At 41.6% G+C, this 26,046-nt stretch overlaps 1 protein-coding gene across 2 annotated transcripts in view; it reads left to right on the top strand.

The window, feature by feature from the left end:
• The first annotated feature begins 6,987 nt into the window (after positions 1 to 6,987).
• CDYL2 (chromodomain Y like 2) overlaps positions 6,988 to 26,046 on the top strand; it is a 164,351-nt gene continuing 145,292 nt past the window's right edge. The window contains exon 1 of one of the 2 annotated variants that reach the window (XM_028501904.2): positions 6,988 to 7,404. In XM_028501904.2, the coding sequence (XP_028357705.1) occupies positions 7,381 to 7,404 (24 nt within the window). In that variant the 5' untranslated portion in view covers positions 6,988 to 7,380. Of the gene's footprint in view, positions 7,405 to 7,605; positions 7,768 to 26,046 lie in introns of those variants that run through there. The other variant, XM_036012247.1, reaches the window with a different exon arrangement.

The following is a 26,046-nucleotide window of genomic DNA, read 5'->3' as shown; positions in this document are numbered from 1 at the left end:
CTGTCCAAACTCCCTTTGATGCCCTTTAGTCTAGTTTCCAACTTTAGTGATCCACTGAAACTGGTCCTGTCAAAGATCTCCTCCTTACTAAATCCCATGAGCAGTCAGTTTTCTTATTCAACCACCCACTGACACTTAATGATCAGTCCTCTCTCTCATTTGGGACAACATTTTCATGGTTCCCTTCTATTTCAATCACCCCTCCTCAGCCCTGGCTGGTGTGGCTCAGTGGACTGAGTTGTCGGCCTGTGGACCAAAGGGTCACCAGTTCCATTCCTGATCAGGGCACATGCCTGGGTGGTTGGGAGACGTGAGAGAGGCAACTGGTCAATGTATCTCTCAATCACCCCTTCTCAGACTCCTCTGCTGGCTTCTCACCCTCTTCTTGACCTTTAAAAGCTCAACTGACTTAGGGCTCCACTCTAAGCCCTCTTCCCATTCAGGTCCATGCCTACTCCATTGGCCATCATAACTAGTCCCTTTCCTCACCATTAATATGCTGAAATTTTCCACTATATGTCCAGTTTGAGTTCCTAACTTACATATCAAATATACCCTCATTTTTACATGACTAATACACATCTCAAAATTAGCATGTCCAAAGGAGTTCACATAAGACTACCAGCTGATTTCTCAAAAGAAACCTTACAGGCAAGAAGGGGCTGGAAAGAAGTATTTACAGTCATGAAAGGCAAGGACCTACATCCAAGATTACTCTATCCAGCAAAGCTATCATTTAGAATGGAAGGGCAGATAAAGTGCTTCCCAGATAAGGTCAAGTTGAAGAAGTTCATCATCACCGAACCCTTATTATATGAAATATTAAAGAGAGTTATCTAAGAACAAAAAGATCAAATGTGTGAATGGTAAAATGACAACAAATTCACAACTATCCACAACTTAACCTAAAACAAAACAAAACAAAAAAACCCCAAAGCAAAAAACAAACTAAGCAAACAATTAGAACAGGAACAGAATCACAGAAATAGAGATCACATGGAGGGTTATCAGTGGGGAGGGAGAGAATGGGGGAGAAGGTACAGGGAGTAAGAAACATAATTGGTAGGTACAAAATAGACAGGGGGAGGTTAAGAATAGTATGCAAAATGGAGAAGCCAAAGAACTTATACGAATGAACCATGGACATGAACTAAGGGGGGACTGCAGGAGGGAATGGGGATACCAGGTAGAGGAGGGCAAAGGGGAAAACTGGGACAACTGTAATAGCATAATCAATAAAATATACTTAATTAAAAATTTAGCATGTCCTAAAACTGAACTATTGATTTCCCCTCACCCAGTCCTAATACCACCTACAAAATATACTTTTCCCTCTCGGCCCCATTTTCCCCACCTGACTAAATGGTAACTTCATTCATCCAGACATTAAGACCAAAACTTTAGGATTCTTCACATATCCTCATATCCACATATTCCACATATCCTCCCATATACCCCCAATCCAATCACTCTTCTTTTTCTTGACACCTTCCTCTTTAGTCCACATCACTAGGGTCTTACACCTGGATTCTGTAATGGTGTTCAGTATTCCCCTTGTCCTTCTTTGGTCCATTCTCTTCCCAGTTGCCAAGTGACCCAATCATTTCATTCCCTTGCTCAATGTTCCTCCAGTGACCTCTCATATTACTTAAAGTCCCAATTCTTTGTCCAGACTCCGGGTCCCTACAAATACCTGGTATTTGCTTAACTCTCAACTCACTGCTATCCATGTGCTCTCATGCTCAGCTTCAGCCCCACCTGCTTCATTGCTGGACCTTGAACATACCAAGCTTCTTCAGCTTCTGGGCCTTACCCTTGCTATTTTCTTTGACATTCTCTGCTCTCTCATTTAATTTGTGTTCTCCATTCCTCCGCTTAGGTTTCAGCTCAACTATTACACCATAGCGACACCTTGCCTACACACCTTATCTAGCCAGTAACTGGCCCAGGCATAGGTACTGTGTCTTTTTACCTAGTTGATTTTTTTGTAGTTCTTATCAACACTGGAAATAATATTATATGTATTTTGTTTTTTTGTTTTATTCTCTGTCTCCTCCACTGTACTATAAGCTTCATGAAGGCAGGGCATTATTTGTTTTGCTCAGTAAGAATAATACCTAGTACATTATAGACACTGAATAAGTATAATTTTACTTCTATTGTTATTATTATTGTTGTTGCAAAGTATTTAAAAATAAATGCTAAAAGAAAGTTAATGATAAAAGTGTCTATGTGGCTTGAGAACAATATTCATTTTGAAGCTTTTATTTGACTTAATGCCTTTCAAGATTAATCTTGCACATTCAAGGGTATTAGTAACACCAATCAAGTTTAAAACTGGTAATAGTAGTTGTAATAGTAATTTAACAGATACCATTTTTCAGCCCTCATTAGTGGCAGGTGCCTTGAGTGGATTATACTATCTAATTCTCAGAACAACTCTATGGGTTATCTATCACCTCAATTTACAAATTCGGTGTTGGTGGTTTTAAGATATGTCCACAGTTTCTTTGATGGCCCTCCTTTTGAAGGGTGGGAATTCATTTAGCTCCCTTTGAGTGTGATTTAGCCTTAGTGGCTCAGTTCAAAAGAATGGAATATGGTAGAAGTGACAATGTTTGGCTTCCAAGCTTAGATGGCCAAAGGCATTGTGACTTCCTTCTTGCTCTCCCTTGGATTACCCAATCTGGGTTTTAGCTTTCTCTTTTTTAAAGTGAAGGGTATGGATCAGATGACATTCCCAGTCATTTAGTCTGACATGAAGCAGGTCGACTCTATATCAAATAGCCTTCTTAGTATGGACTAAGACATCAGATTATAAGGGGGATAAATGGTAATAAAAATACAATTAAAAATTTAAAAAGAAATCAAATAAAAATAAAATTAAAGAAAATAAAAAATAAATGGAATAATAAAAAAGTCCTGACATCGTGTATAAGAAAAAAAAAAATCAGATTAATTAGTAGCTCTATGTTGAAGAGCTGAAGCCTTGACAGTTTGCTTTATGTAGTTGGATTTGGGGGACTAGATGAGAATGACAAGAAGACACTCAACCAACCCTATGGAAAGGCTCACATGGCTAGGGGCCGAAGCCTCCTGCTAACAGCCATGTGTGGGTGCTACCTTGGAGGTAGCTCCTCTAGTCTCAGTCAAGTCTTCAAACAATGCAGCCCTAGCCAACATTTTTCCTACAATCTCGTAAAAAACGATAAGCCAGAACCACGCAGCTCATGATTCCCTAACTTACCGAGATTGTGAGATGAGAAATACCTTTTGTTTTTAGTCACTAAGTTTTGGGGATTTTTTACTGTGCAGCAAAAAAAAAAAAAAGTACATTTGGAAATGGAAGGACAGAGAGGTTAGGTCAAGAGCCCAGTGATGATAACGCAAGGTTTAGCTCAGGCAATCTGACTCTAGAGCCCATATATTCAACCACCACATTATACAGGAGGTCAAGATCACGTCTCAAGTAATACTAGAAGGAGAATATTGTCACGTTCAAATGCCACAGTCAGGGCAGAGTATAAAATCTTTCCTTGGATATTAAACTGGCTGCTCTTGCTCCATTGCAAGGGTATGTTCTAGGCAGTCACCACCTTTGCTTCTAGATCCTTATCTGGCCCAGGCTTGTTCAGGCATACAGTAGACACTTATCTTCCCAGTATCGATCCCCCCATTCCTCTGGCCTCTGTTCACCCTCACTTGCAATCATGTAATTCTGGCGAAGCTGCCAATCATTGCCCCATAGGTGGGCATCTGACAAGCTAGACAATCACAGGGTGCTATCGGTAACTGACTACCATAGTTGTGCCAAAACCAGTGCATATGGGCTACATCAGCCAAGAGGAGCCTGTCCCTGAAATTTAGAAATATGTCTGAGGTCTCTAAGCTGGATGATGTGTGCTGCTAGGTGCCGTATTTTCAGCTGCATGGAGGCAGCTGATCTTACAGAAAGAGGCAAGAAAGTGAGAGATCATTTTATGTCCTTTGAGACCTTAAATCCAGCCAACACTGAGAGCAATTTCATCCTTTTTAATCTCTGTGAGTCAATAAATTCTGTTTTAAATTAGTTTGAGTTGAGTACCAACTGTTTGCCCTTGAGTTATGACTATATGAAGAGTCTGTTCCAGTTTGTGGAAGATTGGTAGGTATCTTCCATTCTCCATGAGCGACAACGGTTCTATATCATCAGCAGAACCCGAAGACCTGTCCACTGATTGGGCTGACTTTCCCACAGAGGGTGAAAACCCTTCCCTTCATCCTTCAGGAAGCACCTGGCTTTTCTGCAAGCCAGTGACAGTCTAGGGGTAAGCAAATTGAAACAGTGTTATGAAGGACGGGTAGCTCAGTCATTTAGTTTAAAACCTTAGTCATTTCTGGATCCTTTCTTTTCTTAGTTGCTCACCCCTTCCCCCTATTCTCAGCATACACACAGACATCCTGTTAGTCATCGAGTCCTGTTGATTTGGATCAAATGCTTTATGGAAGTGGGCGGAGTAACTATAATGAAAGTTGGTGGGCCGGCAGGTTCTTCCTTCTGGACATCTTGCAAATCCAGTTTTTCTTCTTCATTTCTACTGCCACCACTGTAGACAGACCATCGCAGTTGGTCTCCTTGCCTCTAACCTCACCTTTTCTAGAATTTGTTTTCTAATGCACATTTTTGATTGTCGCACGCTTTTGATGGATTCAAAAGTCTTCAGTTTTCCACTGTTGGTGTGCTAAATCGCAAAACTTGGCATTGCAATTATTACACTCCCTGAACCGATCTGCGTTTGCCATCCAACGATCTGTGATTTCCACAAATCAGTCTTCCAGTCTTGTCACACCCCTTCCATTGCAGCACTGCCTACCCTTACCTCTTTCCTCAAATTAAAAGACTACTTTTCTGTGAGGCTTGAAGAGCCATTTCAATCCCACTCCTCCATAAATACTTCCTAAGCCTGCCATCCACAATGAATATCCCCTTCTGTGAACTCTGTAAACAATTGTTGTCTAGACTAGAGTTTTTCGAACTGTGCACACATTCCCAGGGAGTATTTGGCCAGCCCAAGTCAAGCTTTTGGTGTTTTTGTAAAACTACTGATATATATTCAATTTGGCTGAGCATATTATTTGCAAACCCAGTTTCTGTCGTGTCTTCTACTCCCAAATTACATCCTCATGCTATGGTGGTGCATTTATTCCCAAGTACAAATTAAGGATCATTAAAATTTGTTTTGCAACGTACAGATAGAGAACTGCTTATTATTAATGTTATTATTTAAAACCATGACCCTTGGGAAAATAGTATGAAAAACAGAACTGCTATAACAATTTCCACAGTTTCTAAGCCAAATACACTTTGTTATTTATTACTTTCCACACTCTCACCTTCCCCCCCTCACCATTTTGATATGGGATTTTAAGCTAGAAAGCATTATAAAATTTGTTGTGTTGGAATAGTCTGACAAACATTTGTTGTGTACCTACTCTCTGGCAGGAATCGTGATAGAGGGTTATGATACAAAGATAAACAAGTCCCTGCCAGAAGAGGAAAAGTTTTCCAGATGGATTCAACGCACAAAGACATTCTAGGCAGAGGGAACAGCATATGCAAACTCCTGTGCCCTAGAATGTGCCAGACATGAAAACTTTGTGGTCCAGATTCTGTGGATTTTTTTTGAATTGAAAAATTTGGTGACTTAAAAGCTTGACAGCCTCTGGATTGAATTAAGCCTTTCCCCTTTGCCATACTTTCCCATTTGCCTTCTTGCTCTCCACAGGGGCAGTTCGGGGTCCAAATGCAGACACAAATAACCTTTACATTGAGGTCTGCTAGTATGCTTCACTTCATATATACATAAGTCCTCTATTTAATTCTCACAACATCTTAGGTGTTTATCACCACCTCCAATTTAGAGACGAGGAAATCAAGGCTCTGATGGGTAAAATGACTTATCCAAAGTATCACAAATAGGAATTGATGGAGGGATGATGTAATTAACATCCATAACATCTCTGGAGAAAGTTACCAACCGGTCATTTTTTGGTCTGGGTTGAGGAAGAACTTTCTTCCCATTTCAGAAGAGCTTGCCTTCCTAGGTTCTGAGTTAACTATCTCTTTTATGGAGAGAAGCCTTTAAACAGAAGGGGGACGAGAGATCATATTAGTAGAAAGAGGTGACTGAAGGAATTTGGATTTTAGGGACCTTTTCCAGTCCCTGCAGCTCTGGAGCTGGCACGTATTGAGAACTCCTTTTTGTTGAACGACTGATTCCTCACGTGCTGTGACTAGTTTCTCCTTTTGGAATCAAAGTCCCTTGTGGGCAGGGTCCCAGTCGTGTCTTTCTAGGAACACTGTGCAGTTTGGGTAGACTTTGGTAAATGTTTGTTTAATAATGGATGAGTGAACGAATTTTGAGGTGAGGGGTTGCTGAGGGAAGGCCAACCCTGGCTGTAAAGACTTTCTAGGGTTTATGAGGTGCTGTCCTGGTCCTCCCTGGAGCTTCTGGATGGGCTATTTCTTTCCCCCTTCCTGTGGCTTCCACATCTAACCAGCACAGCCAGGGTGGGGTTCTCTGCAGCCAGGGTGGGGCCGTGCAGCCCCGAGGAGCCAAGTCTCCCTAGCGCAGCGCCCACTCCATCACTGGAGTGGGGGGAAGAGGTGAGAACCTGAGACCCGCGGAGCCCAACTTGGGCCCCTTCCCTGCGGCGTGCCACTGTAGCCCTCTACCTGTCTCCCCGGCCGCCCCTTCGTAGCCTGGGCCCGTGTGCGCCCAGCGGGCACCTAGCCCGCTACCCCCCCGGGACCCCGCCAGCCACCTCCAGAAGCCGGCCGGGGGCAGCGGGACGGACCCAAGGGCTCCCCTACTCTCCGGGACCGGTCCCCCCGGGCGCGGCCGGGCAATCGCCCCCGCCCCCCACTCGCCCCGGGGGCCGGGCCGGGCTCCCGGGGGGCGGGGACTCGCCCAGTTGGCAGCGGTCGTCCGGGCCGGCGGCTGTGCGCGTTTCGGCTTCCTGCAGTCGGCGCCTGTGCGAGCCGTTTCCCTCTTCAGTCCACCGCCGCCGGTTTCGTCGGGGCCGCGGCGCTCGGGCCGCGTCGGTGCCATCCGGGCGCACTGCGCGGCCGTCGCTGCTGCCCGCGCTAAGTGCCGCCGCCACCGCCGCCGCCGCCGCTGCCGGTTACGCCAGCTCCGCCGCCGCCCGCTCTGATTCTGCGCATAGGCAGCCCCCAAGCCTGTCATTCTGCAAAAACACAGTTTACTCAACACACCACACACACACTCACACACACACACGCGCGCACACACACGCGCACCCTGGCCCCCTCGCGCACACGCACGGAGGGCGCGAGCGAGCAGACGCGCACACCCGGCGAGCCAAGTTCCGCAGCCTGGCATGGCTTCTGGGGACCTTTACGAGGTACGGGGACGCGTGGGCTCGGGCCGGCCCCAGCCCGCGAGCGGCGGGCGGAGGGCGGCAGCCGGGCGGCGGGGACCGGGCCGGGGCCGGGGCCGGGCGCGAGCGGGAGTTGCCGAGCCCGCGGCGGCAGCGGCGGCGGCCGGAGGGCGGCGGGGGCCGGGCGCGCCTCCCTCCTGCCCGCCCTCCCGCGGCGCCCGCGCCCGCTCCCTCTTTCTCTTTCTCTCGCACACACTCTCTCTTACTCCATCTACTTTGCGGCCTTGGAGGGGAAGGAGGAAGCCGGGCGGAGCCGGGGCGGGGGAGGTAGCGGTCCCGGGGAGGTGTTTCTCGCCCGACGAGCCTCCTTGAGTGCAGAAAGTACAGGTAAAAGTCGGCGCCGGACGTGCCAGGAATGCTGGGGGCCGCACGGGGGTCGGCGAGGGTGCGGGGCGGGAGGTGCGTGGCCCGGGGGCCCGGGAGAGGAGTGGGGCGGGCGATGGGAGCGAAGCCCAGCCCGGGCGAGGCGGGGTCCTGTGGGGGCTTGCGAAGGGGGCGGCATAGTGGGGGGTCGAGAGACACCCGTCAAACCGCTCCCCGGGGCCACCAGGCCACCGCCCCTTCCCCCCACCTGCTGCCCAAGACCCCGGCTGGGAAACCCTACTGGTTGCGTGGTGGGGGTGGTCCTTGGGGTGTCATGCTCACTGGAGGCGAAAGGGGGCGCTGCAGATGGCCCCTGGTGGAAGGAAGAGAACGTGGAAGTCAGAGGTGGGTGGTAACACGTTGCTAGAGGACATGGGATGTGAGCCATGCTCCCAACACACTGTCACCTTCAGTGGATACCTGCCCCCAGGTACACACAGTTAGTGAGCCGCCCGCATCGGATATCTTGAAAGCCTCTCAGAAGAGGTCAAGGTATGCATTAATCTGGCATCTTTGAAATAGAGAAATAGTCACGGCCTTTGGGGAGCTACGCTTTAGCTAGCTCTGGACTCAAATTAGTGTGTTTGGATTCCCTACAACTGGATGAAACAAGAAACAATCCCTACTCCCTGGGCAGAATGCCTCCAAAGAGGTGTTGGCCCCTAAGAGAAGGTTCAGGATAAGGCATCTAAGAGACCAGTCACCTTCAACCAGCGGGCCTTGCGATCCTCCAAGAAACCAGTATCATCAGTCATCCTGGACCTTGACTCCCTGAACATAAACACATTAACACTAGTCTCAAGGCTTTTGGAAAATTTTGTTGGTAAAATTCCAAAAACGTGGGTAGCCTTGTGGGTAAGGGACTCAGGGGTGATTCACCAACAAGAGAATCTAGGGTTGATTCACCTGCCATGAACATTTTTCTTTGGGCCTTCTGGACTGCTGAGCTTTTTCAAGATGGTGGATTCGCTGGCTGGTCAGTGAGCAGAATGGAGAACACTCAAGTTGGCACCTTGGCTTCCTGTGCCACCAGGGTCTTTTCGATGATTCTGGACTCGGTGAGGCCCAGTCATGGGCCACCAGGGAGTGTGCTCAGGTGGGATGGATGGACGGTCTTAACACTTGTGAAAGAGTGATGCAGGTCGACTGCTTCTCTGCCCTACTTACTGCCTTCCTCATCCCTGTTGCTAATCAGGAAGACGAAGTTGGGTAGAAACCCGATGAAGAACTTTGTCAGATTTTGGCCAGTGGGTCACCCAAGAAACACTTTGGTCTGTTTCAAGATGGCCGAGCAATTTCTGAAACCAAAAGCTGAAGTACAGTAAAATGGGATGTTTGGTGGAGCTTTTCAAAAAGAATAACTAGCTCTATTAGGGCATTGGCCCAAAGTAGGTACTGTTCAGGGGCAAAACTCACCGTGTTGGGAGTGTGGATTTTTCTACCCATTGTTATGGGGTCATCTTAGAGCTGTTGAGCGTGCCAGGGTGAAAAGTTGCATCATGAAGGTGTTAAGAGGACATTTTAGGAGCTGTCAATACTTACCCATTTAAAGTTTGGAACTTATGAACCTTCAGGGGATAATTTCTTGTTTAATGTTCATCTGCAACTGTTCTTAACATTGGTGATTAGAGTTGCGAGATGAATCTGGTAAAGGGGAGTTTTCACATGGGCCTTGGAACTATCCTGGCACCTCAAGAGTTCTTATTGAAGTTCAATAAACAGGACAATAACAGTAATTACTTCTGTGATAGTAGGTAATTGTGCTAGATGTAAAATAATTTTCCCGTGGCTGGTTATTTGCATAGTCATTACTTAAAGGGCTAAATTGAATTATGAGAATATAACCAATGTCAACATTTTTATAGCCTACGATGCATAACATATATTGAGGAATTTAAATTGTTGTCCAAATTTGGCTTTAAAAAGCAATTAAGAAGTGCTAATTGTACATTAGCATATATAACTCTTAACTGTAAAATTGTTGTGTGTGTAAAAAATAGGGTGTTGATTTAAGGATAACACTTGGAATATTCAGTACATTGATTGACCTTGAAAGAGAAAAAAGGAGAAAATCTATCTAATTCTCAATATTGGTATTACATTAATTAAACATATATTTAAGTGTTTATAAAATGGCTTCTTTTAACCTCTGATCAAGAAAACACATTTGGAGTGGTCTAAGAACTATACATTTCTGATGGACATATTTCACCTGTGTACCTACTAACGCTGTTCTTGACCCTTTCTGGTGAAGATGCGATTTGGATTATAGAGATTCCTCATCTTCTCTTTGATGTTTCAGACAATTAAATTGTAAAGCGTAAACCTTCCCCAAATAGCAGATTGTAGGCCCGAAAATGAAAACTTTGTTTATGTAACGGAACTCTTCAGTCATAGAGAATCAAACTCAGTTTCCAAATTTTTTGATGTTGATAGACTGTTCTGTCTCGTTTTCCTGTAGCAGCGTTCTCATCATTTGTTGTGTTAGAAAAGTGATATTAAGTATTGGTTGACCGTCTTAGAGTCAAGTATCTGTCTGGATAGAAAATGAAATTCCTTATCCAGATGCTCTGGTCTGCATTCTGCTAAACATAGCCACATAAGGTGGTGGTCTGTGAGCCAGGTCTTGGCTGTCTATGTATTTTGTTTTATTTTACCTGAAAAGTAAATAAGGAAGATGGATTTGAGTACCTTTAGATGGAGCATGTGATCTCTAGTTCATCACTCTGCCTGCGCTTCATTCTCCCTCACTCTTACGTTACTCCTCTGGCTCCAGGAAGCACTCGAGTTTGCACCCCCAGGATTCTAGTCAATCATTTGTTAAGATGTTTGAGTGTCAGGAAAACCTAGTCACTGGAATAAGAAACCCAGTTCTCTTGTCTTGTTCATCTCTGTGTCCCTAGCTCCTTACACATTCAGGGACTTGACTGAATCAATGAACAGGAGACTGAATTAAGTATTTGTAAAGTACATTGGTGACCTTTGTTATCCTTGTGGTGTTACTCTCTGTTCTCTTTCCTTCCCCGGCTCATGGTCTCTTAGTCGTGTTAACGCCATGTGTAGGGGTGGCTGTCAAATTCCCTTTGGAAGGAAGTGAGTGAAACCGTCTGCAGAAAACCACACTGTTATTCACTAGAAGGATCGAATGCATCTAAGCTTCAGACATGTAGCTTTCCATGTGGCTGCTGGCGGTATTTTACACCCCCTGCCTTGTGGTAGCTGACATTGTGGAGGAGGTCTGCACTTGGCAAAAATGTTCAAAAGGAATGCTGTATGTCTAGAGAAAAAGTCAGCAGAGGCCAATTTATAGAGATGGACTTGACAGTGATCATTCCTTCAGTGTTTGTCAACATTCATTTATTTATACTTAGTTCTATCTTAAAGGGATGAAATATGCCATATGTCTTTTTTTGGGATTGATACATGCATCAGTATTTATTTAGTGTATATGTGTGTGATTATGTGTATGTTTGTATGTATATATGTAATATATATGTATATATATTAGAAAATACTGCTTTCATTTTATTCCAAATAAAATAAATAACAATAATAATAGGATAATTTTAGTTTTGTTGAAAGAAATTTACTTTAGTTAAAAACCTCCTCTGCTATTGTGATGACATAGGCATTTCTGCTATAGCGCTATATATACATACACACCTTGCGTTTTGCAGAATCACGCACTAACAAATAACAGGGCTATACGAAAAAAGGATTGAAGCTGAAAACGTGTGGAACTTTGTAACCAGAATCAAAACCAAAAAGAAATCTAATAAAAATACAGTTTGGTTAAATCTCCACCTGGCTGGTGTTTGCTCTTAGCAGGTCAGGTCATCCTTAAGCCTCAGGTCAGGTTTGTGAGTCCTTCCTCTCTCTGTAGAGGGCAGAGGGCATTTGCATCTAGTAGAGACCATTGTCATCAAAATTAAAGCTGGCCCAGGGTGTAGCTCTCTTCATTTATTCCTATAGGTCTTTTTTAACAATTATTTTTCAACTATAGTTGACATACAATATATTATTATAGTGTCAGGTGTACAACAGAGTGATTACATGTTCACATACTTTGTGAAGTGACCACCCATCATACTGTCTGTGTAGTTTCTTTACCTGTAACTTGCAGCTTTTCCAGGCAGGTTAACATAGTAGAAAACATAGTGATTCTTGAAGCCAACTTTAGTTACTACTAACATTAAAAGAAGGCACTTGCTTGCATTTCCAGTTTTGTTCTGAGGTCTTCATGCATCACTGTTTCTCTTTCCTTGTGAGAGCACTTTATTATGATTGCCTCAGAATATCAGCAAACTAGGAAAAATCACATAAGAGTCAACACAGCTTACTTCTTAGACTGACATCATTCTTCTATTTACCAGTCATGTCTGAGGTAATTCCTGCCAAAGAAGCACGTGTCGCATTGGGACAGTCAGGGACATGACTGCTTGAATCTCTATACCAGTTTTCAAAGAGGCAGATTTCTTCAAGGAAAATATGTTGGTTGAGTCAAATCAATTTCTTGGCACATAGTAGGCACCCGATGAAAATTGAGTGGATGTATAATTCTCTCACCTTTTGAAAATGATTTTAAATTATTCCCTCTGGGTAGACATCAGCTTATTTTCAAGTAGACTTTTGTGTGAAGTCATTCCTTACTGCATAATATTATTCCTTCAGAGGCTTAAACTTTCTTTGCAAAGAGTTTGCGTATAGTTTCTTGCAGCCTGACCAATTGATAAGGAATGGCTTAGGCAATGTAATTATTGAAGATCTTAGGTACTGGAGACATTCATTTATATTCCAAAGGTAGGAGTTGTTCTGCATCTCTTGGTTAGTGAAGAGGGGTATAGATGTGGTTGAATTCACAGCACAATCATCATTTATTTCCCATCAACAGAACACCACATAGATGCCAAGCACTAGAGAAATGATGGCATTGTGCTTTCAGTAGGCCTATGGTTTTAGTGGAAGATATAGTTAAGAAAGGTAATTTACGGCGAGTGCTGTGGAAAAAGTGTTAGTACAGGGGGAGATGGGATATTCCGGAAGCAGGGGGCATCCAGTCTTGGGGGAATTGAGAGGTTTCCCAGAAGAGGCAACGGCTGTTGAGAAGTTTAAATTAGGAAATGAGCATGATCAGATTTGCAAGACTTATTGAGAATATTTATTATCTTTTATGTTTTTGAAAGCAATTTAATTGTTGCATCTTTAAAATTATAAGAATAAAAAATTAAAATGATAATACCTAAAATAACTATTGTTATTTGTGTTCAATTAATCCTAATGTGATATCTGAATTAATTAGAATGTTAGCTTTCTTGGTATAGATACAAGATAAAAGTAAAATAGTATTCTATACACATTTATGTAATTTGAAAAACCAAACTGAGACAGAGTACATACTGTTTTATAATCCATGTTGAATAAATAAAGTGAACATTTTATATGTTGAAACGTTATTCTACATCATAATTTTTAATAACAGGTTCATTTTCACTTGAATAGATGCACCATTTTGTCTGTAATTCCCTCTTGTCGGGCATCTTGATTGTTTCCATTTGTAAACCATTATAAATACTGCTGTCGCTGACCTCTGTGAACATTATTATTTGTACACACACATCTTATTATTTTTCTTAGTATGGACTCTTAGATGTGTAATTACTAGTTTGAAGAATGTGCACATTTTCAACACTATCGATACATAATCTCAGATTGCCCATCAGGAATGGACAATGGATTATGTTGGAGGGAGACTAGAAGCAGGGTGACCTGTTAATATGCTGTTTCAGTAGCTGAAACAAGCAATTTTGGTGGCTTGAACTGAGGGAGTGGTAGTGGAGATGGAGAGACATGGATAGAATTGAAAGATTTAAAAAGAATCAGCACAATTTGGTGTACCAGTCAGGATTATGTTTGGATGCATGTAATAGAAAATATACAGTGGCTTAAACAAAGTTTGTTTTCTAATGTGAAATATACATGGAATTAGGCAGTTCAAGGTTGCTGTGATAGTGTATGAAGTTCTCAGGGTGGCAGGCTCCCTCTCTCTCTTTCATCTTCAGTTGTGTCTTCTGTCTTCAAGGTCACTGCTTGTTCCTAGATGGCCATATAGACCTAACCATCCTTTTTGTAAGAGGAAGAAAAAAGCAGGAAGGAGGGAAGGGCAAAAATTGAATCATCCTCTATAAATAATTATCTAGAAGTTCCATGCAGTCCTGTTTTCAGCTCATTGGCCTGAACCTAATTATGGGGTCATCTAGCTGCAAGGGAGGCCACAAAAGTGATTTACAGCTGCATATTCCCCTTCCCCCTTCAAATAAAACCTTATTGATGGTATGTAGGGATTGGTTTCTGTTTTAGTGCATGATGTGGGACCAGTTATAGAGATAGAAAACCTAGAAGAATCATTGCTTGAAGGCAGTGGGGGCAGTGGAAAGGACAATGAATTCAGAGTGTTTCTGAGACATCTAGGTATAGATGTCCATAATGGTAGGTCATGTGAGTCTGAAGCTCAGAAGCAGTATTTGGCATGGAAATAGAGATTGGGAATCATTTGTATATAGATTATAATTAAAGCCAAATGACAGTGTGTACACATGAGGAGGGTGCAGTGATGGAGTAGTGAGAAAATGGACATTTAAGTGGTGGAAGAAGAGAAAGATCAGATTTACAAGAACTAGCAAGAGAGGTAGCAATGAAAAAAAAAAAGGCTTTGTTGTTAAGGAAGACAGTGGAAAATTGCATTTCCAGAAAGAAGGTATGGCCCTGGCTGGTGTGGCTCCATGGATTGAGCACTGGCCTGTGAACCAAAGGGTTGCCGGTTCGATTCTCAGTCAGGACACATGCCTGGGTTGTGGGCCAGGTCCCTAGTAGGGGGCACGTTGAGAGGCAACCACACATTGATGTTTCTCTCCCTCTCTTTCTCCTTCCCTTCCCCTCTCTCTACAAATAAATAAATAAAAACTTAAAAAAAAAGAAGGTATGGTCAACAACCAGCATCCTTTGGATTTCATAACCAGGAAGTCATTGGTAACCCCAGGGAACATCTGTTCCATACATTGGCAGGTGGGGGCGGACTTGACTTCAGTGTAACAATGAGTGGAGGAAGTGTGGGGAGTGTGGATGTAGAGACTCCTTATGTGGCTGACACTTCAGAATCTTGGGCGTGATAGTGAGGAGAGGTTGTGTTATCCGGGGGTGGAGTGGGAGAATGGGTCAATCATCTCCACTCTCCCACCTCTACACACGCTCTGCTACTTCGGATGACTTGGATAATAAAACACTGTGGCGTAGACTCTGGGTCATTGGACTTATGTTCTAGAAGAAGTGACTTTTCATAAACCCTACGAATCCCTCTCTCACTGACTTGTGACAGTGGGGTCTGGTGTCTTCAGTGATTATACCTGGAGAAAAAAAGTAGAACCTGTATAATGTCGGCATACAGAACCTTTTAAAATAGAATTCGTTCAAGGAAAAGATCGTGCTCAGTTGGAGGACTAGGAGAGACAGTTAGTTCTTCATTTAGGTTTTGCCACAGTCGCATTCTGAGAGGAGAGGTGGAGTGGATGGAGCACTACTGGTGAATGAATGTGATCGTCAGCTTTATGGGTCAGCTTGGTTGGCTGCAGTCCTCAGCTGTTCACTCAAACACTTATCTAGGTGTTGTTGTAAGATATCGTGTAGACGAGATTAAAGTCTGTAATCAGTTGTCTTTATGGGAGATTATCCTATATTATTTTGGTGGATTTGATTCAACCAGTTGAAAAGCCCTGAGAAGGGAACTGAGGTTTCCCTGAAGAAGTTGTTCCATGTGCGGACAGCAGCTTCAGCCTGGAAGACTTCCAGCTTGCCTTTCCGAACGGGCTGCCCTGTGAGCTTCCGACTAGCTTAGCCAACCCCAGAACCGTGTCAGCCAATTCCTGGCAGTAGATTAATGTACACATTCTAGTGGTTCTGTTTCTCTGAATGGATCCTGCTTGAAACGGTCAGGGTTCTCGTCCACACTCCACCATTTGATGACATCGCGTGGCCAGACTATTCTTTGAATCCTTTTGAGCCTTGATGGCCTCTGCTGTAAAATGAGATCTCTTCTGTTTTTGGAAGCCTCCTGAATGAGTCTGTTATTGACTTCTTCAGTAAATGCCTTACTTGTTAGAAGCCGTCATCATCCTGTTTGTATGCATGTGTGAAGAGGGGCAAGCCTAGAGCTCCAAGGACCCCCCCCTGCCTTCATGCACGCTGGAGTGGTTCCGGTGGAGCCATACTCGGGGTGGCAGGCACAGGTGGTGCTGGACTGCTAGGGCAGCCCTTTCTTGGGTCTACAGTTCACCCCTGCCTTGAGTCAGCCTTTGGCTCTGGTGCTTGAGTGAACGATGAAGAGGAGCTCTGCTTGGTCCTGACCCACGCATTCTTATCCCTTCTTTCAGTGTATCGTCTTCTTCTGCCACTGCCCACCTGTCCTTAGCCAGTGGGCAGGAGCTTCTTCTTCCAGAAGTCACATTATTCCGGTGAAAGCCCACCAGCTGACCAGGCCTTATGAAGTGACAGGTTCCTGAGAGGCCTTGGAGGGTCACTAGTTTGCTGTTTTATGCCCTGCTTTCTCTTAGTGTACAGGATACTGCTGTGCTCCCATTTCTTCCGTCTTGACTCCATCACGCCATCTGTCCCAGAATCCCCGCATTGACCCTTCACCACATTGCTTTATAAATGACTCAGAGGAGTGGCAGCATGGAGACTTTAAGGACACATATCTGGGACTGGGGCTTTGGGCCACATTCTGCCACTCCAGGAATTTCCCTGCCAAAGGTCACCACCACATTCTCAGGTTCTGGATGAGGGAGTGTTCCTCTTTGATTTTCATTTCTAGTCCAGGTTTTTAAAAATTATTACTGGCTCTGACTGGTGTGACTCAGTGGGTTGGGCATCAACCTATAGACTGAAAGGTCACCATCCCACAGACCAAAAGGTCACCATTTCGGTTCCTGGTCAGGGCACATGCCTGGGTTGCAAGCCAGGTCCCTAGTTGGGGGCGTGCGAGAGGCAACTGATTGATATTTCTCTCCCTCTATTTCTCCCTTCCCCTCTCTCTATAAATAAATAAATAAATAAAATCTTTAAAAAATTATGTCTGAACAGGTCTTACTGACAAACCATGGACCTTATACAAATGCTGAATTTGATTTTATTTAAAAGCAATCATTTGCTCACTACTCCATCAATCAAATATTCATTGTTCGTCAACTATGTGCCTGGCACTACGCTGGGTGCTGGGGCTGCTGCCACAAGTATCTTTTAAACCGTCCTTCAGAAAGTGACAGTTGAAAAACCTAACACCCACATGTAGTTCACCACATCGGAGTGTTCAGTGTGTTGAAAGGGACAGCCAGGTCAACCCTTTCCTTTGTGAGCAGACCTCAGCATACAGCTTTTCCTGCCATGCCGGGACATATATTTGAACTTCTCGTACGTGCATTGTTTCAGCAACGTTGTAGGTCCGCAGTGGTCTTAAAAAATTCAGGCCTGTTCATGTCGCCTCACACAAAAATGTACAAGCAAACGCGCTTTACGGCACGATGCATCCCACTGTAATTAAAACCTACTCAAGGTTCAGGAGGTGGCGGTTGGTGAACGTCCTAGACATGGTATAGTAGTGTGTGATAATGACCGATTGTCTAACACCTTGTCTCCTTATATGGCATAAAACACAATGTCGGGCTTTCTGAGAGCTCTAGGTTCTTCTGGCCCGACTTTTAAATGGGAGAGAAGAACTGCAAGCAGTTGCTACATGTCAGGTTTTAATCATGAAACAAACATTTCCTTCATCTCTTCTTTGAGACTCCAGGATCAGTTAGAATGAAGAATGCCCTGAGATCGCAAGACAGGGCAATCAAACCAAACCAGATCAAACCAGATCAAACCAAACCAAACCTGCCAACACTTGCCACCACTTAAAACCACTTACGAGAGAATCTTCCGGCTGCTCCCAGGCCTGGTGTGGGAAGACACAGTTGTGTGAGCCGGGGCGCTTGAGAGAGGGTCCTGCAGGCCAGCCCGCAGGCTGGTGTGCAAAGGAGTGAGTGCCTGTGCATGGCTGCACTGGGATAGGAAACCCTCCCGTTGGATCTGTCTGAGCACATGTGTGTCAGCGCGGAAGCCGCGCTGCTTCAGAAATAGCGATGGCTCCGCCCTCTAGGAGTTACCATGGAGGAACCGCTTTCAGGGGTCTTGGGGTTTCTTGACCTTCACTCAGGCTTTGGTATTGAGGAGAATGCAGGTTTTGAGGGCAGTTGGTAATATTTCTTGCTCAGTCTTATCATTTCAGCATATTTCTGAGCCTCAGTGTATTTTTCCCATGTGCTCCTCCCTGCCCCCTTTGGTTGGCAGTGTGTTTGTGTCCCTCCGTGGTTGGAATTGGCAGGATAATGTCCTCCTTTACTACCGTATACTGTACGTACAGTTTGGCACCTGGTGGACAGTGGTGCCTCATATGGATTTGTGTTCACAGTAGCTAGGCTTCCATTGGTGAGGCAGGTGGTCCCAGATGCTATCATATGGGCCTGTTCACTTGGCTTAAAAATAATATTGCCAGAGCATATTGATAGTTACCACAATTAAGATAGAATGTACAAGCAAATAGAAGTATTTATACCAATACTTAAAGAAATACAAAGAACTAGAAGGAGATATATAATACTATTTTGTCACCATCGGTGTGACAAGCTGTAAAAGTACTAAAATGGTAATTTATCAGTGCATCTTTTCTGTAAGAAACTCAGCTTGAATAGAGAGGAAAACGGAGATAGGTGATACTTCCTATACATACATAAACACACATGATTTCTTTCTTTCCTAGGTGTTTTACATTGAGTTGTCCAGAGGGCCTGACATTCATGCATACTGATTAGCAAAGGGGTTTAGAAGTTGGAATGTCTTAGGTGTCATCCAGTCTAATTCTGCATCCAGCACACACACCCTTCGTATACGATCCCCTACCCTTCGAGGAAACTTTCCAAGCAAATAGGGTGCTTTGTCTTGAAGGGCAGCCTCTTTTATTTTGGCATAGGGTGCTAGCTGTTGAAAAAGGCTTTGTGAGTCAAAGTCTGCCTTCTTGAGCAATTTCTACCTTTGTGAGTCAAAGTCTGCCTTCTTGAGAAATTTACGCTTACATTGGTAAGCGTAATGAGTTCAGTCACTGAGATCTGTCACTTTCATTTCCTAGGTAGCGCCATTTCCCTATTGCCATCTGAATCCATGCTATTTCTTTCTCCCTTTGGAAGAAACAGTAGCTTCTTAACCGGACTCCTCAACATTTCCTCTTTGCTACCCTCTGTCTCATTCCATAACTAAAGCAGTTGATTGTAAAGGTAATTCTGAAGAGGTCACTGTCTTTCCAAAGTCTTCATTGGCCTCCCATTGCTCTTGGGCAAATGTTCCAAGTACTTACCAAGATCTAACACCTGCCTGCTGTTCCGGGCTCAGCTAGGACCACTCCCCCTTTTCTTCTCTGTGTACCATACCCACTGCCTCTTTTCAGTTCATTCAAATGCCTGTTGCCTCAGGACCTTTATTCATGCTGTTTCTTGTGTCTGAGAGCCCCTGGCTCAGCTTTAACGTTGATTCGCCAAAGAGGCCTTCCCTGGCCCCCAGACCGGGGTAGACCTCCCTGTTATCCATTCTCTGAGAATCCCGTGCTTATCTTTCATATCTTTCACAGCATTGGTGCTTGCAATCAGTCAGTTACTTTTGTACCTATTTAAGGACTGTCTTCTCCAAGGCAGGGCCACGTCTGGTTCAGTGACTTATGTCCAGCGCCTATGGCATAAGACGTGCTTGTGGAAGTTTTTCAAATATTCCAGAAAGTTCTGTGCCACTGGAAATTAGGACTGTTTTCTCCTCCAGAGTAAGCATCCCTGTTGTTTTTCCTGCTCTGATCTGATATGTTTCCCAATTGTTCACCCTCCTGGTTGTACTCTCATGGATATCTCGAATCTGTTTAGTGCCCTACTTTAAATGTATTACCTAGAATCATTCTTGGTTTATCAGCAAAATTCACTTCTTGTAATTTGGACACTGGACTTTTTATTAATTTAGTCTCAGGAAAAACCAGAATCTAAATTGCAGAATATTTTAAAAGCAACCTGAATGACAACAATAGTCTTGGAACTTCTGTGCGATTGGTAAATTGGTGGTTTGAAGGACATTTACAATAAACAATACGTTAAAAACAAAAGAGAAAAAACTTATATTCATCTAAAAAAGTTAGAAAAAGAACAACAAAGTGAACTGAAGGAACAAAAATATAAAAAACAAAACATAAAAGTAGATAAAGTAGAAAAATAGAAACATAGAATAAGCATAGTGAAAGTTGTATTAGCTGTTTTTATATTAAAGTTTTACTTGCATCTATATACCTTTGCTGTTTTTTATTGTGGTGAAATATATATAACATAACGTTTCCATTTTAACCATTTTAAAGCATACAGGTCAGTGGCAGTTAGTATTTTCACAATGTTGTGCAACCATTGCCACTGCCTTATTCCAGGACATTTCCCATCACACCAGGAGGAAACTCCATGCCCACCACCTAGTCAGTCCCCACTTCCCCATCTCACAGTTTCTACTGAGCTGCTTTTTGTTTTATGGCTTTGCCTTTTTTGGATATTTCATATAAGTAGAATCATACAATATATGGCTTTTTCTATCTGGATTTTTGTTTTTACTTACCATAGTGTTTTTAAGGTTTATTCATGTTGTCACATGTAGTCAGGATTTCTTTTTATTCCTGGATAATATTCTCTAATATGTATGTATACCACATGTTGTTTATCTGTTCATCTGTTGATGGGCATCTTTTGGCTAGTGTGAATAATGCTGCTATGAACTTGGCTTTCAAGTATTTATTTGAGTTCCTATTTTCTTTTTATTGATTGATTGATTGATTTTTAGACAGGAGGGAAGGGAGGGAGAAGAGGGAGAGAAACATTAATGTGTGGTTGCCTCTCATGCGCCCCCTACTGGGGACCTGGCCCGCAACCCAGGCATGTACCCTGACTGGGAATAGAACCTGTGACCTTTTGCTTCGCAGGCCAGCACTCAACCCATTGAGCCACAGCAGCCAGGGTTGAGTCCCTGTTTTCTGTTCTTTTGGGTATATGCCCAACAGTGGAATTGCTAAATTATATTATAATTCAGTGTTTAACTTTTTGAGACACTGTCCAACTGTTTTCCACAACATCCGCACTATCTTACATTCTTACCAGCAATGTTTTGAGGATTCCAGTTTATTCACATCTTCACTAATACTTGTTTATGATGTTGAGCATCTTTTCATGTGCATATTGCCATTGATTATATCTTCTTTGAAGAAATGTTTATTCATGTCTTTTGTTTATTTTCAAATTGGGTCATTTGTCTTTCTGTTGTTGGGTTGTAGGAGTTCTATATATATTCTGGATATTAAACGCATCATATACGTAATTTGAAAATATTTTCTCACATTCTATGTGTTGTGTTTTCATTCTCTTGACAATGCTCTTTGATGTACAAAAATTGAAATTTTAATGCAGGATCTATGTTTTCCATTTCCTTTGGTTTTGATGTCATATTTAGGGTAGCACTCCAGTAGTATGTTGAATAGAGGTGGAGAAAGTAGACATTGTAGTCTTGCTCCTGATCTAGGAGAAGAGCTTTCAGTTTTTAACCATTCATTACATATGATGTTGGCTGTGGATTTCTCATAAATATTCCTTATCATGTTAATAAGCACCTGGTTTTATGGATTTTTTTATTATGAAAGGGTGTTGGATATTGCCAAATGCTTTTTCTGTGTCAGTTGATATGATCATACATTTTGTCCTTCTTTTTATTAATGTAGTGTATTATATCTATTGGTTTTCATGTGTTGAACCACCTTTGCATTCCTGGTATCAGTCCCACTTGGTAATGTGATGTGATGTTGGATTTTAATATGATGTTGGATTTGTTTTGTTGGTATGTTGATGAGGATTTTTTAAAGATGTATGCATGAGAGATACTGACCTAGTTTTTTTTTTGTGTGTGTGTGTGGTTGTGTGTGTGTCCTATCTGGTTTTGGTATCAGGGTAACATTGGTATTATAAAATGAATTAGGAAATAGGTCTTCCTCTTTAATTTTTGGAAGGTTTGGTGTTACTTTTTCTTTAGCTATTTGGTAGAATTTATCAGTGAAGTCATCTGGTCCTGGCCTTTTGTTTGTTTGGACGTTTTTGATTACTAATTCAATATCCTTACTTGTTATAGGTTTATATAGACTTTCTGTTTATTTTTGAGTCAGTTTTGGTAGTTAAGTTGTCTCTAGGAATTTCTCTATTTCATGTAGATTATTCATTTTGTCATGTAGATAGTTATCCAACATACTGGATTACCTACATGAACAATGCTATTTGTTTATAGCATTCTCTCATAATTCTTTTTATTTCTGTAAGGTCTATGGTAATGCCCTTTCTTTAACATCTGATTTAGCAATTTAAGTCTTCTCTCTTTTTTTCTTGGTCTAGCTAAAGGTTTGGCAATTTTTTAAATCTTTCCAAAGAACCACCTTTTGGTTTTGTTGATTTTCCCAGTTGTTTTCATTCTCTATTTGGTTTGTCTCCACCCTCATCTTTATTATTTCCTTCTCTGTGCTAGCTTTGGGCTGAGTTTCCTCTTCTTTTCCTAGTTTCTTAAGGTATGTAATTATGCTAGTGATTTGTAATCTTTATTCTTTTTAAATGTAGGTGTTTGTAGCTATAAATTTTTCTCTGAGCACCATTGTCATTGCATGTCATAAATTTTGATATGTTTGCTTTTGTTTTAATTTATTTAAAATATTTTCTCATATCCCTTTTGATATTTTGGACTGATTTGTTATTGAAGAGAGTGCTGTTTAATTTTTATGTATTTGTGAGTTTTCCAAGTTTCCTTCTGTTACTGATTTTTAACTTTATTCCATTGTGGTCAGAAAATGGACTTCATGTCATTTAAGTCTTTTAAAATGTATTAAAACTTGCTTTATGGCCCAGCATGTGGTCTGTCCTAGAGAATGTACCATGTGCACTTGAGAAGAATGTATATTCTGCTGTTGTTGAACATTCTGTTATATATGTGTTTGGTGTAATTGTTTATAATGTGCTGCAAGTTATCTGTTCCTTTATTGATCTGTGTGTCCTATTCCTTATTAAGTGTGGGGTATTAAAAGACTCCAACTATTATAGGATTGTATATTTCTCCATTCCATTCTTTCAATTTACTTTATATACAGGGGTGGGAAAAAGTAGGCTTATCATTGTTCGTATGGAAAACAATCTAATAATTAATAAATAAAAATAGAAGAATAAACTATTTCACATACTCACAGTTGTAAACCTTCTTTTGCCAATCTCTGTATTTTGGGCCTATGTTGTTAGGTGCACTTACATTTATAATCATTATATCTCCTGCATGAATTGAACAATATGGGCATTTTTAAAACGCCATTTTGTATTTGATTGTGTGATATGAATCTTGAAGTCAGTTAAAACCTCCTAGATTTCTTTTTACACAAACAATTCCCAGTGAAGGATCTAGATCTTGGTGTAACACATTCTTTCCTTTTCAGTTTTCTAACCTAAGTATGGATGTTACAATAATTTCTGTTGAAATTGCACCTTGCCAATTTTTTAGCCCATTGAAATTATTTTGAAAATGTGATTGGATATTATCTCCTGTGTGTGTGCTTTAATTTCTGGGCTTTAATATAGGTAAAATAGAGAAATGTTTGGATAAGCAAGTACCAGGCATGAAATAGGCAAGTTAAAGCATCAAAAAGTTCACTGTTCTTATTAAGATTATTTCTTGAATAAATACCCCTTGGATTGCTTAAGAGTATGGTTAATTTCCAGAGTTCTGAAAAAGCTGGTTCTGATAATTTTTATAAGTTTTATTACATTTATGGAGGACAGAATTTTGAGAGGCCTTCATTTACTCTTTTTTTATGGACACTACCCTTGTGTTAGTAACATTTTTCAGTCTTACTCTAAATTATAAGGAAAAATTTGTCCAATGCTTTGTTGCTTTTAGGATATTGTGCATCTGTATCATTTCCCTTGTGCACAACCGTGTGAATCCTATTAAAGGAGGAAGTGAGATGGGTGTGAAGACCTTCCTTGTTGGAGAGGCTCCATGTTGTTACTGATAAATCATTCCATACATTCATAGAGATCTATAAACTGATTTTCACAAAAATCTGTTTTAGGGTTTTTACCATGAATTCACAGAACATTACTTAGCAGTTTGTAGAACAGGAAAAGCAGGGTGTGTGTCTCTGTTGTCCATGCAATTCTTATTTTTCAGGATAAAAAAAAATGCCAGTCATTCTACAACTTTCTTTACAAGATTGTTTTCAGGTCCTCCGATTATAGTAAGCTTGGGTCTGTAGGTTTGAAACCAGCTGCAGTAACAGGTGCTCCGATGTCTTCTCAACTATCTCAGTGCCGTTTCTTCTCCCTATTGTATGTTTTCTTGATACATTAAAAAAATCAAATTATAAAGGAAATATGTACTCCCTGTCAAAATTTTAAAAAATAGAAAAAAAAAAGAAACAAGAAACCCATTTCTTTTTTTTTTAAACATTGACCCTTTTTTTTTAAAGATTTTATTTATTTATTTTTTTAGAGAGGGAAGGGAGGGAGGGGGAGAGAGAGAGAGAGAGAGAGAGAGAAAGAGAAAGAGAGAGAAACATCAATGTGCGGTTGCTGGGGGTTATGGCCTGCAACCCAGGAATGTACCCTGGCTGGGAATAGAACCTGGGACACTTTGGTTCCCAGCCTGCACTCATCCACTGAGCTACGCCAGCTAGGGCCCATTTCTTTTATTTAGCATTATGCACTGTTAACATAGAGCATATCCATCTTATCTCTTTTCTACTTATGTAATGGATATCTAAATCCATATGTAATAACTATATAATACAAAATTGTGACCATAGTATACAACATATGCTGCAACACTTTTTAATGATATTTTATGTCTTCCTTTATTTAGTAGTGCCTATGACAATTTTAATATGCGTAGCATATAATTTATCACCTTGTTATATACTAGATTATTTTCTTAGTTCATTTTGAAATTTTCAGTATTTTTTAAATACCTTTTTAATCCTCACCCGAGGACATTATTTCATAGCTTTTAAAGAGAGAAGAAGGGAGAGAACAAGGGAGATATTAACATCAATGTGTGAGAGAAATATTAATTGATTGCCTTCTGCACACTGGGACCAGGGATTGTACCCTCCTGGACTGGGACTTGAATCTGCAATCAAGGCATGTGCACTGACTGGGAATTGAACTCACTACCTTTCGGTTATGGGCAATGCTCCAACCAACTGAGCCACACTGGTCAGGGCAGAGATTTTTAGTATTTTAAATGGTAGTACAACCTTCTTTAGAAATCTTTGTATATGTTGCTTGTACTTCCTTATGATAAATTTCTAGATGTGGAATATTAATGAGTATGCCCTTTATAAAGATTTCTGTTAATGCTGCCAAATTACTCTCCAGAAAGGATTTGCTTGCCACCCGGAAGAGACACTGCCAGCGATGACTGGAATGTTTATTTCACTAGGCTCTCCACGCTACTGGTAGTAACTTGAGGGGCATTTTCATTTCTTATTGATATACAAAGATTTAAAAACTTATTAATGAGTTTAATCCTTGTCTATAGCATACATTAACAAAAATAATTACTTTTCTTTCTAGTTGTGAATTTTGTCTCTTTTTTTTTTAAATATGGAGAGTACTTATATTTTGTATCAGGTTAAATATATACATAATTCCTTTTCATTTATCCTTTCTACTCCCCCCTTCCTTCTTTTCTTTCTACTTTCTTTCCTTGAAGCAGGGAGAAAGGCTTCCTTTTGCCAAAGAATCTAACCATTGATCTTTAATCTCTTTTATTTCTTTTATGGCACAATTTTTGTACATTTAAGTGCACATTTAATATAGCTGTAATTTGTTTTGCTGTATGGTATGAAGTAGGGATATGGTCACTGCCACTGTTAATCTATTGTTCACCCTATTTATTGAATAATTATTTTCCCTCTGACTTTAAATATCATATTTATCATTGATGAGATTATTACATATAGTAATATGAATCTGTTTATGGACATTCTATTCTCTTCCACACTTTTATTTATTGTTCTTTTAGGGAGTATATTATTTGGAGTTCATTTTTGTAATTCTTTTCTCCAAG

The sequence above is a fragment of the Phyllostomus discolor genome, chromosome 12, assembly GCF_004126475.2.
Source record: "Phyllostomus discolor isolate MPI-MPIP mPhyDis1 chromosome 12, mPhyDis1.pri.v3, whole genome shotgun sequence".
In the NCBI taxonomy this organism is placed as follows: domain Eukaryota; kingdom Metazoa; phylum Chordata; class Mammalia; order Chiroptera; family Phyllostomidae; genus Phyllostomus; species Phyllostomus discolor.
Note: the sequence above shows the minus strand (reverse complement) of the source record. Positions and strands in the feature narration are given on the sequence as shown.